Here is a 20,524-nt window from a genome sequence, read left to right on the forward strand (position 1 = left end):
TTATTGAGTACCAACTTTGGGCCCGGTAATATTCTAGGTGCTGTGAATACAGCAATGAATAAAGCAGACAAAAACACCTGTTCTTGTGGAGCTTAATTCTAATGGAGGAAAAAACAGTGAACAAGATAAGTAAGTATAAAGATAAATAAGTGGCCAAGAAAATACTGAGTTTTGTTTGGGGATGGAGGGGCAGGTCACAAGCCATAACAGCAATGTCAAACCTGTTAAGAAAACATCAGGAAGGCTGGGCGTGGTGGCTCACACCTGTAATCCCAGCACTTTGGGAGGCTAAGGCAGGTGGATCACCTGAGGTCAGGAGTTCAAGACCAGCCCGGCCAACATGGCGAAACCCCGTCTCTACTAAAAATACAAAAATTAGCGCCTGTAGTCCCAGCTGGTGGTGGGCGCCTGTAGTCCCAGCTACTTGGGAGGCTGAGGCAGGAGAATCACTTGAACCCACGAAGCGGCAGTTGCAGTGAGCCGAGATCACGCTACTGCACTCCAGCCTACGTGATGGAGTGAGACTCCATCTCAAAAAAAAAAAATTTTTCGGAAAAAAAAAGAAGGTACTGCGGAGAAATAGAGTCATAACTACCTCTGGAGGCAGAAGTATACTTTTCACATCATTTGTTCCCCTCTCTTAGCTGAAACTATCACAAAAGTGTGAGAAATTGGAAGTCTTTCAGTAAGACTACTGGAAATGTGGATCTTTCTCTCGTTTTTTACCTTGGTCTCTTCTAATTGCCTTTGAAGATTTTTGGGGTCCACCGCAATAGGTTCAGATAAGTGTTTGCTCGCTGCGGCCTCACAGGCCTGGAGTCCAGCAAGAAGTCCACATGAAGCATCTTCATAGTGTTGATATTTATCCACCAGATCTTTAAGATTATTTCCAAGAACATTGCACTAACAATCAAAAGAGAAAAGGGGTAGAAGATTAAAACCCACTATTTTCATATGCATCAAATAATCTTAGGACCTACAAAATATGTAACTTGGAAAAAAAACCAGACTTCCACCAAAGTTAATAAAAACTCTGTAGGGCTAAGATTTTCTCCTTCATATGAAGAGGTACCCTATAAGAAGCCAAAAAGTAACCATAAAATAAAGAGATAGTTCCGGATTTATACCAATTCAAAAACATATTTACAAGAGCTGAGGCTTAACATAGAATAAAAGATAAAGACATCAATCAACAGAGGAAGGAGATTTTGATACACCATGTGTATAGATATCGATTTGATGGAAGGGTTTTAAAGGTGCTCAATAAATTTCTATATGTTGCACAAGTTAATTAACAAAAGGAAGACAAAGAGTCTATATTAGAATGGAGCAAAGTCCAAGAGCCAGTGATGGTCTTTAAATCATTTATGCAACTTGGCAAGTCTGTTCAGATTATATTACAAACCAGTAAATATTTTCTTAGATTTTTTTTCAAAAAAAACCTTTTACTTGACCACAGAAGTAAAACAAGCAAAACAGTCTTTTATTCATTAAGTATTAAAATAACATACTGATCAAATATACAAGACAAACACCTGCAGTGTTTGTGAAGAGGATAATCTGAGATGAAACCAGTTCCCAAGCTTGAGAGGCTGCATCTGTTTTTGCTTAGAGTCAACGCACAACCGCCATCTTGTGGTCACATTTGACATTAGAGCATTTGAGAGCGGGGACTTCTGGAAATCATGCTCTCAAAACTAAAGTAATTTTAAGTTTCTCATCTTTAAATACATTGTTCAGAAGTAAAGCAGGTGAATAAGATAGACAGAAGGTTGGGCACTGTGGCTCACGCCTGTAATCCCAGCACTTTGGGAAGCCGAGGTGAGCGGATCATGAGGTCAGGAGATCGAGACCATCCTGGCTAATACAGTGAAACCCCATCTCTACTAAAAATTGAAAAAAAATTAGACAGGCGTGGGGGTACACGCCTGTAGTCCCAGCTAGTCGAGAGGCTGAGGCAGGAGAATTGCTTGAACCTGGGAAGCAGAGGTTACAGTGAGCCGAGATCACGCCACTGCACCCCAGCCTGGGCAACAGAGTGAGACTCCTTCTCAAAAAAAAAAAAAAAAAAAAATTGAAGTAGGCTAAAGCTACCTTTTCCTCCTGTTTTGGATTTTAGGTTTCTTGCCTCTTGTTCCAAAACTATAATTGAAAACTATAATTGCAGATTGACTTTTCCCTTACAAAATCAAAATAACATTACCTTAGAGTAGAGAGACCTGAACCGATCAGTAGCATGATCCAACTTGCGCTGCACTTCTCTGTGGGTTGCAGAAGTATCAACCTTGCCACCATCTCTCTTGCTGCAAGATTTGGCAGCTTCCAACACTCTGTTTCCAGAAATTGTGATGTATCTCAAGTCACCTTTGTGAGAAATAACGTCTTCTGAGAAACTCTTCTGCCTCTTCAATTTGGTCATTAAACCATTGACGTCATCTGCACCTGCCTCCAGGTTTTCAAGTTCTTGTTCTGACTGCTGTAGCCAGTGCTCAAACTCGGTATAGTCAGCATCAAACTTTTCTAATTCTTCCTGCAGAGAGTGAGTTAACTTCATTTTCTTCTCTGACTCAGCCAGTGCAGTTTCATAATGCGCTTTCAGTTCCTTCATGTTCTTTTGCAGTTTCTCTTTTTCTTCAGGAGAGAGATACTGACCCTGTTTCTCAAGCAACACTTGTGCAGACTGAGTGGCTATGATGACTGCTTGGTGCTGAGAGATGATCTTCTCGTGTTGGGCCTATGTGAAAACAAATTGATCATAATCTTCAAGCAGTAACGGGGTTACACCTGCAGGGAGCTCCTTGCCGCCTCAAGACTGACAGGTGTCAATGATCTACAGGGTTACAACTTGCTTCTCATTCCCCTTTTCAAGCTATACCGTACTCCCTTTTATTGGTGAATTTCAGAATAACAAGGCATTTTGAGCATGCTAATCTTATTTTAAAGAAAATTTCCAATCTTCTCTATGTACTTAATCAGATAGGACAGACATCATTTTTCAGAAGTTTGGAAAAACCAATTTCTATTCCAATTCGAAAATAAGTGTCTGTAATCTGATCTCATTTTATTCCCTGCTTTCTCACAACTACCCAAAAAAGAATGTCTTTACCTAATTTTTGGACAAACAAGTACAATATTTTTTATTACAAAATGATCCTGGAAAAACTTTTAAATAGGGAAAAAGAATCTGTAACTTTAAGCTTTAAAAAGGTTTCAAAGTAACTAAGCAAGAACACTGCACATTCAGAGAAGCCCAATGGACATTAGAGAAGCAGATATAATAAAAGAGAATCCTGCAGCTACTCAGCTTCACAGGGCCTCAGTTTCCTGCATGTGAAAATGGAGACAATAACTCCTACACATCACAGGTTGCTGTTAAGGAGTACATGAGATCACATATGTACAGCACTTCCTGCAGAAGTGCCAGAAATTCAAATCCACTCTGAAGGCAGGAAGGCAGGGCTCCCAGGCAGGTGTGCTGCAGGCAAGTCACAGGTATGCAGAGCTACTGATACCCTCAGTCTTCAGGAAAGCAGGGAGGCATCAGGCAGGTGAAGTCCCTTTCCCTCCAGCCATAAGCATCTTCTTCCATTCACCCCAACTTGCCATACAAGTGTGGCAAAAAAGATACTACTCCTTCTGGGCAATTTCCCACATTTCTTATAATGGCGTACATAGAGCCAAATGACCCGCTCCCATTACCTCAGAGCCCCTTTTATTACCTCCAGACTCTTTGCTGCTCCCACCCTTACCTCCATCCCCACCCTGGTAAACACTTTAGGAGCTTTTTCTCCTGTTGTTGTCTAGTTACAGCTCTTTCATCAGATATCTGCTTGGCTAATTGTACCCATCTCCATTGAGTCCTGTTTAAATGCTGAAAACTGGTCCCCCACCCCACACTCAACCACCCTTACCTAACTCCTTTTCTCCCTTAGTACTCACTGCCTTTTAACCTACCATATAACTTAGTTATTATCTGCTGTAACATTCTCACTAACTAGTGTGCAAGGGGGGCGCAGGGAATTTATTTTGCTCACTGTGGAGTCCCAAGTACTTAGAACAGTGCTGGCACACAGGAGCTGAGTGAGAATAACTCCATGCTGTGAAAAGGACTTCCTTAGAAGCACTGCTATGGGGCAGCCGTTCACTTGTAAGTCTGATCCCAATTAGTCAGCTCAGAACCGGCTCATTAACACTAGTATCCTCACTGTCTGTAACAGTGCCCGCCACCTAGTGGGCACATAGTAAATATTTTTAACTAACTTCTTTCCCACAGACTTGTGTTTTTGTATTTGAAATACATTGATATGCTACCCCCCCCAAGAAGGGCTTTGCACAAAATAGGATGGACAGACATATGCAACACCACATAAATGATCAGATCCATCCCCTTCCTCTTACAGATGAGGACTCTTAGGCCGAAGGAAGAGAATGGCTTGGCCCAGGACATATGGGACAACTACTGAAAGCTAGAAGTTCCTGGCTCAGGTGCTTTGGCCCTCTCTCCATGCTGCCAGATTAGGACTTACTTTCATTTATTTATTTATTTATTTGCTTATTTATTTATTTTGAGATGGAGTCTCGCTCTGTCACCAGGCCAGAGTGCAGTGGCACGATCTTGGCTCATTGCAACCTCCGCTTCCTGGGTTCCAGCGATTCTCCTGCCTCAGCCTCCCGAGTGGCTGGGATTACAGGCTCGCACCACCACACCCAGCTAATTATTGTATTTTTAGTAGAGACAGGGCTTCACCATGTTGGCCAGGATGGTCTCGATCTCCTGACCTTGTGATCCACCCACCTCAGCCTCCCAAAGTGCTGGGATTACAGGCATGAGCCACCACGCCTGGCCCAGATTAGGATTTTCTAAAGCACAGATTCCCATATTCTTTGAGGTAAAATGATCAGATGGGAAATGCCACACTGTGCCTAAAACCAAGGGCTTTCCTGTGTGATATCTGTATGTTTAAGTCTACCCACCAGTACTTCTCACTACTTTGGTCAACTTACTAACCTTTCCTGACTTCTTTGTAACTGACTCATAATGTTCCTTTAGGAATTCACTAGATTTTTCATTTTAAGAGACTTTATTTTTCATAATAAGGTCCTATAATAGCCCGTTAAAACTGTGAGCAGTAAATACTCCCATTCTTCTTCTGGTTTAATTTGTATTTTCTATAAGAACCTCACAGGGAGTATCCTATTCCAAAGATTCCAAATATGAAGAGTAGGAAGAAAATAAATAGACCTGCAAAAGTTTCTGAGGTCCAGAAACCATCCGTCAAAAGCCAAATATTGAAATAAAATGACTGACACTTTAAAAGTGGTTCTACAGAAGTCGCCTTTGCTCCTATAGTAGCATTAATGTTAGCTTTAATTTATGTCATGGAGTAAATTGGTAGAAGGGCTTTTATATCTCTTCTCCACAATAGCCTTAACTGAATAGATGAGCTGAGCTCAGAAAGAACTTAAGTGAGCTCAACTTAGGCTGGACACAGTGGCTCATGCCTGTAATCTCACCACTTTGGGAGGATGTGGGCGGAATGCTTGAGCCCAGGACTTCGAGAGCAGCCTGGGCAACACAGAGAGACCTCATCACTACAAAAAATACAAAAATTAGCCAGGCATGGCAGCACAGACCTGTAGTCCCAGCTACTCAGGAGGCTGAGGTGGGAGGATCAATTGGGCCAGGGAGTTTGAGGCTGCAGTGAGCCACGCTTATTTCACTGCACTCTAACCTGGGCGACAGGGTGAGACCTTGTCTCAAATAATAATAATAATAATGTTCTCTTAGAACACAGATTCAGATTTAGCAGAGTGAACATATGGCCTAGTTTTAAATCCAAATTCCAGCCCTTTCTAGATATGTAACTTGAGAAAGCTACTTTAATACTGTCAGTTACAGTTTCCTCATCTGTAAGATGAAAATAAAAACCCCAAAGAGTAACTGGGAAGACAAAATGAGTTAAAATGGAAAGAACTTAGAGGAGTGCCCACTTTAATTGTTCTATAAATGTTAACTATTATTATTAAATCTTTATAATAATTCTACTTTACTTACATGGAGAATGCCAACTCTACAATTTATTTCTCATTATTTTTTGACTTGCTTAGAACTCTCATAATTATTTATATCTGACATGATGAACACAGAAAAAAATCTCTTTTGCAGTAAGGTTTGAAAAGAACTCATGTGCTAGGTTATTTCTCTCTTTACCAACCTGGAAACAGAATTGAACGATATCATATGTTTATAACAACACACCTTAACTTTCTGATATTGCTGATTCAGATTCTCCTGAGTGGTTCCAACTTGCCCATCAACATCAGTCTCCAACAGGTTACCATTAACTTCATCCTCTTCTCCAATTGCTGACTTGCCATCACCTTCTCGAAAATGGGTCCCGTTCTGTTCGATTACCTGTTTGTGTTTTGTCCCTGCCCTTTCTGAGTCTTTGTCAACGTTTGACAACCAGTCCAAAAGGTTTTCTATTTTGGTTTTGCTCTCTTCCAGCTGCTTCACCGCTGCAACCTGGGAAGGGAAAGTTCACAGGAGGAATTCAGAACGTGGGCCAAGGCATAGTTTTAAGACATTCCAAAAGTAAATACTTAGAACATTTTAAATTAGAATGAGGGTACTAAAAACTGACACACATTGAAAACTTAACAACTGAAATTAAACCTCAGAGCAACAGGCAGTTACTCTGAAGTTTCCCCTGTTCTTAAAAATACATTCCAAAATTTTAACTATAATTGATGAGTGATCACACATTTCACAAGAAGAAAGTTTCACAACCTCACTTAAATATTAAGAAAAAGTTAAGCAAAGCCAACTCTTCAAACCTCTTGTAGTACTCGGTCAATCATGTACCTGGAAACCCAGAATCCCATAATAATCCTTAGTGATAATCCTTATTTACTACCACTGGATACTACTTAATAATAAATCAAGTAGCTGTTAAGCTTTTTGACATAGCAATAGTGCATTACATATTTGAATAAGGACCTTTTCAGTTTCTTCCTTGATTGCTGTTGTCACAACTTTATCCAGCTCCTTTTTAGACTGTTCTGCTTTTAAATTAAGCTGTTCACACTTTATCTTGGCTTCATTAAGCTTCTGTTCAATCAAAGCCTTATCTTCCCGTGACAGCTTTTCACCATTCTCTTTTAAGAAGTTCTCTGTGTTTTTCACTACTTCAGCCAATGCCTGTGCACTTCCTTGCATATCTTTCTGTAATTCCTTTTAACACAAAAGGAAAAAACATATTTTATTAAATTATTACCTATTTACTTCTTCCAGAGTTGTAATTCTAAAAGACAGGCTGAGTAGAGAGAGAGAGTCTAGTATATGTAGCTTGAATAAACATATTCAGTAGGTTATTTTGAGTTGATTTATTTCAATCACAATACTTAATATAATTTGAAACTCAAACAATATTAAAGAAAAGCATGAATTTTCATGTTTAATGAAAGAATGCAGTCAGTGAAACACTGAAAACACATAAGTATTCAGTATATGATCTATACAAATTTGCACACACCAAATTTTTTTATATTATATGAGCACATGTACAAAGGCTTGTAAATATATGCTAATATTTATTGTTTCTAAACTTTTATTTTTTAATGTGTTTATCGCTCAGGATAAAAATGAACTAATTTTCCTAGTGAACTAAGATACTTTCCTTTTCTAAACACCAGAATCTGTAATATGTAATGTTTGCTTCTTTGCCTGGCTGCTAGGTACCTCAAGATTAAGATCTCTCCTCAGTAGTTATAGCTTTCCTATGTCTAGATTTTTCCATGTAGTTTTTCCTCTTCTTTTCCTCCTTTATCATGCATTTTCATTCTCTATATTATACTGTTTGAGTTTTAATATTATTTTTTCCATACTTTTAATCTTCTTCAAATTTGTCTTAGAAGTATTTGAATTGAAAGAAATCCTATTGAGCCATGACTATGTGACCTTAACTGTGCTAGTGACTTAACACACAATATTTACTTAACTTTTATAATAATGTAACAAAGTGTGACCTATGAAGAAACTGAGGCTGTGACAGACTGTTATAAAAGCTAACAATGTAGAGTCTGGAATCTGAACCAGGAGCTATCTACTTACAATGAAAATGTTCTCTCTCCTGACACCAAAATAAAGATATCTTTATCTGTTGTTGTTATTTTTGCACTTTCCTTCAATAAAAAGGAACAAATTGCAAGAAAGGAGTAAGAAGGAGCTAAGAAAGAGAAAGAACCCAAACTGATGGCTATTTCCTCTGATTTGCAAGTCATAAGTAGGTTGGCCTTAAATGAATCCAAATTCTAATTCATCACACAAGGTATTTTCATTATCAAATCCCCTTTAATATTTCCTCCACTCAATGTCTCTTACCAAAAAAAGTCAAAAAAATTACCTAGCTTGCTTGAAGTTGGAAATCTAACTTTTAGTATAAAGTTTAAAGCTCAAGCCCAGGGCGTCTTGGGTATGCCTTGCTTCTAAAAGGTAAAATTACTGGTATTTTCAATAATCTTCACTGACTTCCAAATGATAGTAATCGAACATAACATCAACACAGATCTGCTGACAGAAAACCAAATTCTACCTCTTGCTTGGACTGATATTTCTTTAACTCAACTGTGCCATCTCCAATCATGAAGGCTTCTTGGTGACCAATTAGGCGGTTTTCAGTTTGGGTAAGAAGATCACATATCCCTTGGAGTTTCTCTTTATACTCCTGCTGACGCTCTGCTACAATCTAAAGTGAAGAAAACCCAAAACATCTTAAATGTATGATGGTCACAAAATCGCTATTGTGATAGCTTCTTATTAGAACACATTTTCCAAGTTTTGTCTAATAAGCTTTTATAAGTATGCTGTAAACATGATAGCAGTAGGGTACAAACTGAGCAAGGTGAGACAGAAAATATGAGCATATCCCATATACAAAGAAAGTGAACATGTTTAGATGAAACTGCTCAAGAGAATACTGGCCATGCATATTTGTAAGAGATGGAACTTCTGACCAACAGGAAGAAACATCCCATTTTCTTAAGCTGTTGAAACCTGCGACACATAGAATTAATTCTGCAAAAGGACATCAAAAGAGAAGTTAGTTGTGATGTGTAGGTTAACATATTTGATATGTGTATATAGGTTATCATGCTAGAGACAATGTCTGGTGCTTCAAGAAATAATAAAAGGAACATTGCATGCAATATTTTTACTTAATCACTATGTCTAAGTGCATTCTCACCTCTTTGCTCGTTATTGCTATTAGATATAGCACTCATATAATTCATTAAATCTTCTAAAAGATTAAGAAGTCAATACTAATTACTTGCACCTTTCATTTTCCTACTATATATATATATACACTAATTATTCACCTTATGGCCATAGATCATGTTTACTAAGACCCTAACACATGCTAGGCAAGGTACTAAGTGTTTTACATACATTCTTTTTATCAATGCTCACAACACTAGCAGGTAAGCGCTATTGTTATTTCCAATCTACCAAAGATTAAACTGAGGTTAAGTGACTTGCCGTAGTTCACAGAATGAATGAGTAGTGCAGCTGGGATGTGAAATCAGGCAATCTAGCTCCAGAGCCCATGTTCTGAATTGCTGTGCTGTATTGGTTCCCAGAGGAAAATGAAACTCTTAACCTTCTTTAGTCATATGTTCCTCAATGTGTAAAATTTCTAAGTGCATTCAAATTTCCTAGTCTTGGGGTGGGAGGCAATCAAGACTCTCACTTGAAGTTAAGTATTTTTGGGAGTCACAAAAATTCAAATCAACTAAATTATAGCATCATTAGTGAAAACAATATTGTTATACACTGTAGGATTTGTATGTACACTGTATCTTATCCATTCATGCCTTTCCAGAAAATCTTTCCTGTCACACTATACTCCTTGGGTACCTACATTATGGTTTCACACTAAAAACAAAGAATGCCAACTCCACGAAGAAAGGCAAACCTTCTGATCTTCAAGATCTTGTTCTAGATGTAACTGAGTCTCTAAACGTTCCACCTGGGTAGTTACCGACTCCTGTACATCAAGAAAACACTTCTGAGTTGTATTTAAGAGCCTCAGCAGTTGTTTGCTTTGGTTGGGAGACAGATCCTGTGCATATTCAGAAATGAAGAACTGCACATCGAAGGCAGTAGTCTCCAGCTGCATTTTGGTATGTCCAAGGTCTTTTAATACTTTCTGTTAAAAAAGTAGTACAAGTTATCAGTAGAAAGTTAAGCCATGATAAAATTTATATTAACAATAATATTTATGTTTTATAAATACATTTCTCACATCAGGGAATGCAAGTTTTATGAATTTTTTTGCTATTCATCAAAAATCTATTTATCATCTAGTAATAAATGATTAATTAATTATTTAAATACCATGGTAGTTAGTATTATATAAAAAGATAAATAATCCCTCTAAAAATGTTTTATCTTTACCTGTCACATTGCACTTAAAATATAACTCTGACAAAAGGCAAAGACCTAACTTAGGTATATTTAGCACACTGAAGAGAAACATCTACCTTAAAATATGACTTGCTAACATTTACAACATCCATGTAATTGTGGTAAGATATAAATACTTTGGGGGATTTGAAATATGAATGAAATATGCCAGAATTTCAGTTCTCTGACTCTCAGGCCAGGAGCCTAATCATTGTTCATGAGGAATGCTGTTGAAATTAAGAACTTGGGGGAAAAAAAAAAAAGGATGCCAAAAGTGACAACATATAAACACAGTCATGAGCCACATACGACAGGTCACATATAAAATGGTGGTCCCATAAGATTACAATGCCTTATTTTTCCTGTAGTTTTCTGTGTTTAGATACACAAATACCACTGCGTCACAACTGCCTACAGTAGTCAGTACGGTAACATGCTGTAGAGGTCTGTAGCCTAGGAGCAACAGGTATATCACACAGCCTAGGTGTGTAGTAAAGGATGCCATCTAGGTCTGTGTAAGTACACTCTTTGTTGTTTGCAAAACACAAAATCACCTAACAATGTATTTCTCAGAATGTATCTCCATCATTAAGTGACGCATGACTGTACTACATATATTATTATGTATTATATGATGATTTTTATATGGCGAATTCATACTATTATATATTTATGTGACTAACACATAAATAAATATACAAATAAAAATCTCAACATGTCAGTGGTGTAAGAGTATGATAAGGCATTTGGGATAGCATCAGAATGGTACCCTTAAAGTTGTGATTATTTTATAGTTGTGTCAACTATAAATAAAGACATCTCCAGAGACAAAGAAAGGAAATAATCCTTTATAGCCTTAGCAAAGTCATATTTTCTAAACACTTATTATATATTAAAGTCATAGTTTTTGAAATATATTTTGTCATCCGTTTCGATACTTGCCTTGAGAAACTCCAAATGTTTCTTTACATACTCAGAATCTTGAACATTCACAATCTCAATACCCTTCACAGATTTGCTCTTCTCTGATATCCAATCTGAGAATGACTTAAGTTTATGCAGAAATTCTTCATGGGAAACTGCTAGTTTAGACTAGAAAAAAAAAATTGTGCATTCAGTTGTCTTTCCCCAAAATGTCAAATTCTTACAAATAATGACTCTGGTTTAAGAGTTTAACACTCTAAAACTAAAATACTCCATCTTATGACTAAAACTTCAAATAATAAAATTTTCTTCATAAATCAAAATTTTGACATTTTATGCCTACCATTTCAGAGTCAATCGCAAGCATGATCTGTTTCATTCTTTCTGAAGACACGTTGCTGAGGGAAGAGAAGGCGGTCTTCAAACTCTGGTGGCTAATACTCAATTCTTCAAGATGGCCTCTGGGAAAGTCACTGGGAAGAGACTTTAAAAACTCTTCTGCCAACTTCATATCTTTTCTTAAAATAACAGCAATTGGAGCGAATCCCAATTCAAATGTCTGCAAAGAAATATATCCCGGACCTATTTACTATTCAGTGAAAAACACAAATATAAACATGAAACATAGAAGTGTTCTGCTTCTTTTTCCCAGTCATACATCAGCTGACTACCATCCATAAAGAGGCAGTAGACAATTCTTACCTCCAACTGTCTAAGTTGATTCTTCAAAGCTTCCAAGTTGTTATCCAGAGATTCCTGGTTGTCTAAGGGGGGTTTCATATCTTGAAGCAATGTCAAATACTCATGCATTTTTTCAGTGTGCTGTAAACACTGCTGTAATTCACTGGAAAACTAAAAACAAAGTTGGACATTTTAATTCAATAACCTTTATGCAGATGTTTAAAGCAAATATATGGGATTATTCTCATATGGTTCATGCAGCTATTTCTGTATAAAATGTATAGGTCAACTTACTTGTTCGGTTGAGCTATCTCCAGAAGCCAGTTCTTTCGACCCTGAAGTACATTCCAAATGGCTTGGGAAATCATTACACAGATCCTTGAGCTTCTCATCTCTTGGCAATGTTGATGCACACACAGTAGAGCTTTCTAGTCCAATTTCTTTTACAGTTTCTAAATTAGGAGAATAGTGGTTTCCTTCTTTGCTTTTAATATCACCAAGAATGTGTGGCTTTTCTTCCATCATCTCAGATGTAGAACATGCTTTTTGATTAAAGTCTCCAACATGTTCTATTTTTTCTGAATATCCATCAGCAAGCAGTTTGTAGAAAATATTTTCAAGTTGCAGTGGAAGTACTTTAGATGTAATGCCTCTTTTCTCTAGGTCATACTCCATATGAGTTAATTCTCTCATCAATTCAAATACTCCTGTAATTTTTTGGCTATGTTGATCTTGCTTCAATATATTAAGGAGAAGCTCAGACTTAAGATTTCCAATGCAGAAAGGATCATCTCTACTTTCTGCCTTTAGTTCTGATGAGTTATTCATGGGGGAAACTCCAGAAGAGTCACTCATTTGAGAGTCGCTGGGCACAGTAGATGCTTCATTTACCAACTGTGATGTGGTAATCCTTTTAATTAAATTTTGAATTAAAATTTTAGTGTCTGCACAGGCTGAAGGTTCTTCAACCTCTTGAGGGTTCACATGACCTTCTTTCAACCTGCTTTTTAAGATATCCTTTACATCCTCCACAAATACCTGAGACAATTCAGGAATCTGAACCTCCTTTTCTTGGGATCTTGGAGACAAGGCTTGTTCTTTTGGTAGCTGTTGCTCAATTCTTTCTTTCTTATTATTAATTTCTAAGAATGAATAATCAGTATTTAAAGTGTTACTGGAGTTATCATTTCCTAATCCATTTGCACACCGCTCCGACTGCAGAAAATCATTTTTTCCAACATCTTCTACATGTTTACGAGATAATATTGAAAGTGTCGCTTCAATACTTTCTGGTGTGAACTGAGAAATTTCTGTTCCTCCTCCTGAGATGCTTTCTTTACTACAAAGATTATTACTTCGGATCATCTCATTAAGAGGTGAGTCTTTTTGGGTACTAGTGGACTTCTCTTTTGTATTATTAACTCCTAATTGTAAATGTTCTTTCATGGGAGGGGCAGTTATTACAACATGGCTTGGGACATCTTCATTTGGTTTGGCTACATCTTTTGCTTTTACATTTTTAGCACAAGGTTTTAAATAAGTAAACAGATCAAGCTCTTTCTCAGGTCCATCAGTGAATGACTCCTTCTCAAAATGTGTATTCCCTTCCCACAATGTAATGTCTGAAGTAATGTCATCACTAATCTCTTTGGAAACTGATGTGTCAAAAATTTCTTCAAGATTCTCAAACTGAACAGGACTTTTACTAACTATTATTTGTAGATTATTTGGTTCATCTTTAAGAGTTACAGTTGCTTTTTTAAGGCTTCCTTTCTGATTAAGTTCTTCATTGTTTGTAATTTGTGGAAATGGAAACTGACTATTAATTAACTTGAAACTATCCCTTGTATTTTTACCAGGCAAAAGCTTGAAATGCCTATTTTCTTCTTCTATTAGACCTTCTACAAGCACTTCTCCTTCACCCAAGTACATTTTCTGAATTGATGTTTCATCTTCTATTAGAATATCACTTTTGCCATCTCTCCCTTTAATGAGATTGCTTCCATTTCCTTGAGGATCTTTGTCAGCTACAGAGGCTATCGATGACAAATGGCTTTCCTCAGCAGGTTTTCCTATTAAATCAGGCTCAGTACAAATGATGTGATCAAGAGATGAGTCAACTTTTGGTGTCATATTCTTAAAATATTCATCTTTACCTTTCACAGAATCAGTCAATTCTGGCAATTCTGACCCTTGAATCAACTTAACCTTTGTGTTTGCTAGATCATTACCTAATTCAGAAGTTGAACTGATATTATTACTATGTGAAACACTTGCAGGGCCAGAAGTTTTTCCAGATTCAGTGTCTTTAATGATAGGCAGCAATAAATCCTTAAGTACTATCTCATGATTCAACAGATTTTCTTTGCTTTTTCCAACAATCTCAGTTGTATATTCTGGAAGGTTGCTTTTTTCAGTAACTAAGCTATTTTCACTAGGTGATGCTAGCTGTACAACATTTACCCTTTCCTGTTTTTCTAAAGAGCTACAACTGTGCATTTTATCCAGAAGAATCATTGTATTAATATTTTCATTTTCATCACTGTTTTCATTTACAATAGAGGCACACAACTGGATATCCGTATCTTCAGCCACATTTTGGCACCTGGGCTTTCCATTCTCATCTCTTATACCTCCTCCTTCTTCATCAATGCCATCATCATCATCGTCATCCTGATCATTACTGTCATATATATAATCCCCATAACTTTCTTCACTTTGCATAGAATCTAAATGATCAGTATCAGAGTGAAATTCCTGTCCAGTTACATACTCTTCCTTTCTTCCTCTCCAACTGCCACTGTCATCAAATTTTAATGATGCAGTGAAGCTCTGTTTTCCTCCTACAATATCATCATCAGTCAATGAGTCAGATTCATCACCTTCAAGGATATTTGTGCATACCCTTTCTGATCCAGTTTCCAGTGACTGTCCATTCACCTTATCTGAACCAACGGGATTTAAATGTATTTTTTCACCAGAATCTAATTCATCTTTCTCAACATCCATGAGGAAATCCTGAAGACACTGTGCTTTGTCCTTCACACTTAAGCTACAAACTAGTGCCCCCTGGGGAACCACGGAATTTTCATTCTCTTTTGAGACATCATAAAAAACATCAGCAGGAGAAGCCGTCTCATCATTTTCCTCTTGCAGTGTGTCGCAGTCCTCAGGGTGCAGACAATCACGATCATCACCATCAAGAAGCAGAGAATCATGGTCATCATCTTCAAACAAGGGAGTATCATAAAAATCATCATCACTATCAGTGTCTGTTCCTGTATTTTTCTGCTGATCATTCAGCAGTGATGTTTCATAGTCACTAGCACTGATGGTTTCATCAAGCAATGGTGTAGCACAAGTAAGAGACACAATGGCATTATCAGTATCACCCCCTGGAGTCACAGCACAGGAATACTCTTCTATTTCAGACTCATCTTCCTCGTCTTCAGGCGTCTGCTGAAAACCAGGATGTGTTTTCTCATCCTCACCAGAAGTATTTGAAATGTATTTATCATTGTGATATTGTACTTGAGGATTACTAGAAATCACATTTAAAGATTTCTGTCCATACTGCTCTCCCGGTAAACTGATGTTAATAGCTGCGATTCCCAGAAACTGGTCTTGAAATTTTTCTCCTACTCTTTGACCTGATAACATGGTTTTGTTGCTGAATGATAAGGCTGGGGCTTCACACTTATTTCCATTGCTCTCTGGGGTGTGTGTATCATTAAAACTTCCTTGACTGTACATCGATTTATCATGACTTAACAAGGCACTTAGCCTGGGGGAATAGTCAAAGATAGGTGAATCCCTGTTTGTATTATCTTCATTCTCTGTTTCATTCACGCCACAGAATTTACTCATTTTTGATTTCATAATAGGATTTTCTATTAAATCACTTGGAAAGTTTTGAATGTTTTTAGAATTACTACATTCATTTGCACGTTCATTTGTTTCCACTTGGCTTTGATTTTCATAGTTTGTAAGTATGTTTTCGGAGTCACTTCTAAGCATGCTAATGTCTGCAAGTTCAGTCTGTGTTAAATATGATATGGGACTGGGAACACACACGTTAGGTGAACTGTTAACTTTAGGATCAATTGATATTGTACTTGCCAGTTTTCCTGACTGAGAAAATTCACTATTGATAACAATAGTTCTCATTTCATTAAATTCTTCATCTATAGCACACTTTCTATTTTCAGGAGTCTCTTCATGTTCAGGTTCTCCACAGTGACATTTATTGAAACTACTTGGTGTAGCTGTACATTCATCCTTTTCTCTACCTGAAGCATTATTAAGAAATACACCAGATGAGCTTAAGACATCGAGACATTCTTTCATGGCTGTGTCTCCATCAAATTCTGCATGACAGCCTTCCAGTAGCATGCCAACAGCCTCATCCAAGTCTCCATCGTACAGCAAAAGCCTTTGCCCTGTGTTTGCATCCATATAGCTATTTATCATTAAATAAGATAGAAATAATTTTTTAGTTTGTTCTGAGGTCTGAGTAGTGACAGGTTCGTCTCTATCAAAAACATCCTCTTCTTGTCTGTAATCATGAACTGTGGAGGGTTGAAATTTACAAAAAGAGAGCCATCTTCTGGCATTTTTACAAGCTTCTAAATCTCCTAAATCTGGCATTTTATCAGGCAGTATTATATTTTTTAAAATTGATGCTGTGTTATTGTCTATAATTCCTAGCTGTTTAGCAGCATCCAAACCAATGACTTGAGAACTTTCTGGAATATAAAGAGCAGCTATTTTTTGCCTGCCATTCAGGATTTTGTAGGCCAATTCATTTGTAATCAATTCTTGCTGCAAGGAAGATGATGTGGGAAATATTTCACCAGAATGGGGCCAAATGAGTCCAACATAGCCTCGCTGAGCTTCCAGTACCAGAAGAGCACTGCTGGAAGTTATTAAATCACACTGTACTGCTTCGTCTACAGTTAAACGCTTGGCAGGGTTTGACTGGATGATTCCACCAGTTTGAACCTGATATGTGAGGATACTGCTAGCAGTGTCCCTGTCAATCACCCCTTCTCTGACAGCTTCTTCAACAGTCATTCTTTGGCCAGAGTTGGAACTGATCAGACCTCCAGAAAGAAGCTGTGCACTTAACAACCTAAACATGGTTTCACGGTCTATGAGACCTTCATGAGCTGCTCTTAAAATGCTTATGTTTCTTCCACATTTTAATGTTATTCTACCTCCTTCTTGTGGTCTCACAGGTAGAAGCCACATCCCTGTGTTTTCCTGTAAAGTACTTCTTTGTACCATATCTATTAAAGAAACCTTCTCAGAGGTGCAGGGGTCAATAAGATCTTTGCACATATTTTGCCTTTCCAGAACTTTAGAAAATAATGCTGAGGAAACCAAGTTCTGTTGGAAAGCCTTCTGTAGGGTCAACTGTTCTCCTGTGGCTGGAATAACCAGAGAGCCTGTAGAAAGCAGTATCTCAAGAACTTTGATGGCCATGGATTCTGTTATCATGCTTTGAGCTAGAGCATCCAGTACTGGAATTGTGGTAGGTGACGCAGCAGAAATAATCTCCTTAGCTTTATTTAGTTCTTTGAGTTGGCACAGAATTTGTTCATCAATAAGGCCATGACTTTTGGCATCTTTAAGGTCAAAGCACTTTCTTAATTCTGGTGAAATTAGACCAGAAATCATTAGCTGTGTCTCGAGCAACCTAATTCCTGTGTCATAGTCAATGAGGCCTCTTAAAACTGCTTGAAAGACTGAAAGGACTTCTCCAGTTGTCTGATCAATGGTGCCTGCAATCACTTTATCCAGCTGAAAGGAAAATGCAAAAATCTCAGGTCACTCTGTTACCCAAGGGTGGGTGGAGTTTCATGCAACTTAGGTTTTTTAAAAAATAAATAATACATTTCAACATAAAAATCCTCTACTTACCAAGGCGCAGCAATGCTGTGAATGTTAGGCAGTTCAAATGCACAAGTGATCTATGTCAGTGATCTATTCAACAGCACAGGATGTGATAAAAGCTTTGAAAACAACATGCATCTGTGAATTGAAAACTTGATATCGTGTATATTGACAAGGTTAGTGAAGACACAACAGAGTAGATGATGATAGTGAGAAAACAGAACACATATCTAGAAGGCAAACCATGCTTTCTGCATTTAGGTGAGATTAGAGTCTAGTGGCATGAAAGAGAGTATCAAACCCCATGCTATTGATGTTTACAGCATACAGACTTCTTCAAAGATAGTCAAAAACTAAGAAACTAGAAAAATTGTTACATACCCCCAAAATGTGACAAATTATGTGGAAAGTATTCCCAGGAGTAATGGAATTAAATATAAAGATAACTTTTTGAATATTGAATATTATGTTAGGCCTGTTGATATACACTGTCAAGTTTTAAAAGTTTAAGTACCAGCCAAATTTTAAATGATTTATACTTTAAGAAGATGCTAAGGCATCCTCACTATAATGTATGGCCTTGTAGTACTCAAATAAGTCTCATGGATATCTCTGAAAGTCAAACAATCTCTATAACACATCAATGCCACCTTTAGAGATGACCCACAGGCTCTTTTATAGCCTATCATATAATAAAATACCTACTATACTAGAAGAATGGCTTTTAAAGAGAAGAGTTAGAAGAATGAATGATACTTTTCTTTTACCATGCAAGGCAGAGATTAAGATGTCACAGAAACTGATGGTCAGCACGTGTAAGATTGCATTTAATAAACAACACTGGAATCTCCAAACATTTAAATAAACTCAATCCATGTTTTAACTACGTACAAAATTCAAGGTCATTTCTTTATTATTGACATAGATTTCCAGAGCCATGCAATCAAACTAAGCTTCTTGAAACAGCCCCATGTTTAAATAAATAATATTACCTTCTCCTCTACCTTTACATCTCCTGAGGTTTGTGATTCTTGTAGCTGTTTCAGAGATTCACTGAATAATAAATTATAACTTTCTTGAAGAGTTTTCACTTGTTTTTCCAATTCATTTCTTTCTTCATCTGTCATTCTAAAATAACCAGAAATGATAAAAAGACTAATGCAAGTCGTCCTCAAGAGATAAAGATGTATTAGGTTCAATAATTTTGTTACATGATGGTAAAATAAAATATAGCCTCACATACATATTGCTCAGGTCTCAGTATGACTGTATATGAAAATTAAGAATGGCCTTAAAAATATCTAAGGATCTTTCCCTTGCCTGAGAAAAGGACTGAAGGAAAGGGTGTAAACTAATGTACTGACCCTTATTTAACATACAAAATTCCAAAATAACAACTGCTGCTATCTGACAGAGGGTAAGGTCTCATTGTTAATCCCAACATGGAAAAGGGACAATAAGGTACCATTTCTCAAGATGAAACTTGTTTAGACTAAAGCACAAACGAAGAGGAAATTTATAAGGGGATTAACCTAATTTGCTGAGGTATACTATAAAGTCATTATGAAATAATCCTAAGGAGGACATCCAAAAAGGATTTAAGAAAAAGGTGGATTCCTTCCCTGAGTGAAACACTGACTGAAATATATAAAGTGCTTTGTTGCAAAAAGTAGGGACAAAATATGAGAAATGAGGCTGCCATAGGTCTCAGCTAAGAAAATGAAGACCATATTTATACATATTTTCCAAAGAGTAAGTCTCACAGAGTACTACTTAGATTTAAGACTTGACTTGGAGTCTGCATTCCACCTCTCACTTGCTATTAATTCTTAACCTTTCTGAGCCTGTTTCCTTATCAGTAATACATGGGGATAATAAGAATATTTCAAAGTTGTAATAAAGACTAAAAGTGACAATTAATTAAATTACTAAGTTGATACTCTTTACATTACTATATTAAGTAAATTGTGATTAGTTTTGAGTCCCATATTTAACATTGCAATTAAAATTTACCACCTCTGTTTTGCTGAAAGCTTTTAAGAATACTTCCCCACTTAAAACAAAAGAGCTAACTACAACCAACATACTTGTCTCCATGTTTTGCCAAAAAAAGCTGCATAGTTTGAAGTGCTTCCGATAATTGTTCCTTCTTGGTTGATATTTCCTCACTGGAAATCTGTAAGGTAAAGAAGGCACATTCAAACTCTTCCTCCAAAAGGAGTAAACAACAGTATTTTTTTTAAAAAAAAGAAATTAATCAAGCTTTAGTCAAGACCCAAGTCTATTTTCTGGGTGACCCAAGTGAATAACCTATCAGTTATTAGCAGTCTATAGGGCTAGATAAGAGTATTTTATTTAGAATCCGTAAGGAAAGCTCCTTTCTCTATCCTTAATGCCATCATTTTCAAGAGAAAATAATACATTATATGTTTCCTGCATCTGTCCTAGTCCAGCTGTGGATAAAGGTGGCCTCCACCCGCAGGTGGGCACTCAGCACTGGCCTAGTGTCTGTCATCCTTGGGCACTGCAGTACTCAAAAAGACACATGACTGTGGGACA

The 20,524-nt window shown here is 37.2% G+C and overlaps 1 protein-coding gene across 20 annotated transcripts in view; it reads right to left on the bottom strand.

Moving 5' to 3' along the window:
- Positions 1 to 20,524, bottom strand: part of DST (dystonin) — a 482,223-nt gene that overhangs the window by 127,549 nt on the left and 334,150 nt on the right. For 12 of the 20 annotated variants that reach the window (XM_054556941.2, XM_054556959.2, XM_054556944.2 and 9 more), the window contains 12 exons: positions 20,053 to 20,141; positions 18,958 to 19,093; positions 12,365 to 17,872; positions 12,092 to 12,241; positions 11,733 to 11,948; positions 11,408 to 11,557; positions 9,975 to 10,208; positions 8,595 to 8,747; positions 7,001 to 7,234; positions 6,260 to 6,526; positions 2,204 to 2,734; positions 727 to 903 (listed from right to left, as the gene is read on the bottom strand). In XM_054556941.2, coding sequence (XP_054412916.2) covers positions 727 to 903; positions 2,204 to 2,734; positions 6,260 to 6,526; positions 7,001 to 7,234; positions 8,595 to 8,747; positions 9,975 to 10,208; positions 11,408 to 11,557; positions 11,733 to 11,948; positions 12,092 to 12,241; positions 12,365 to 17,872; positions 18,958 to 19,093; positions 20,053 to 20,141 — 7,845 coding nt within the window. 20 annotated transcript variants of the gene reach the window in all.

Source organism: Pongo abelii, chromosome 5, assembly GCF_028885655.2.
Source record: "Pongo abelii isolate AG06213 chromosome 5, NHGRI_mPonAbe1-v2.0_pri, whole genome shotgun sequence".
Lineage (NCBI taxonomy): Eukaryota > Metazoa > Chordata > Mammalia > Primates > Hominidae > Pongo > Pongo abelii.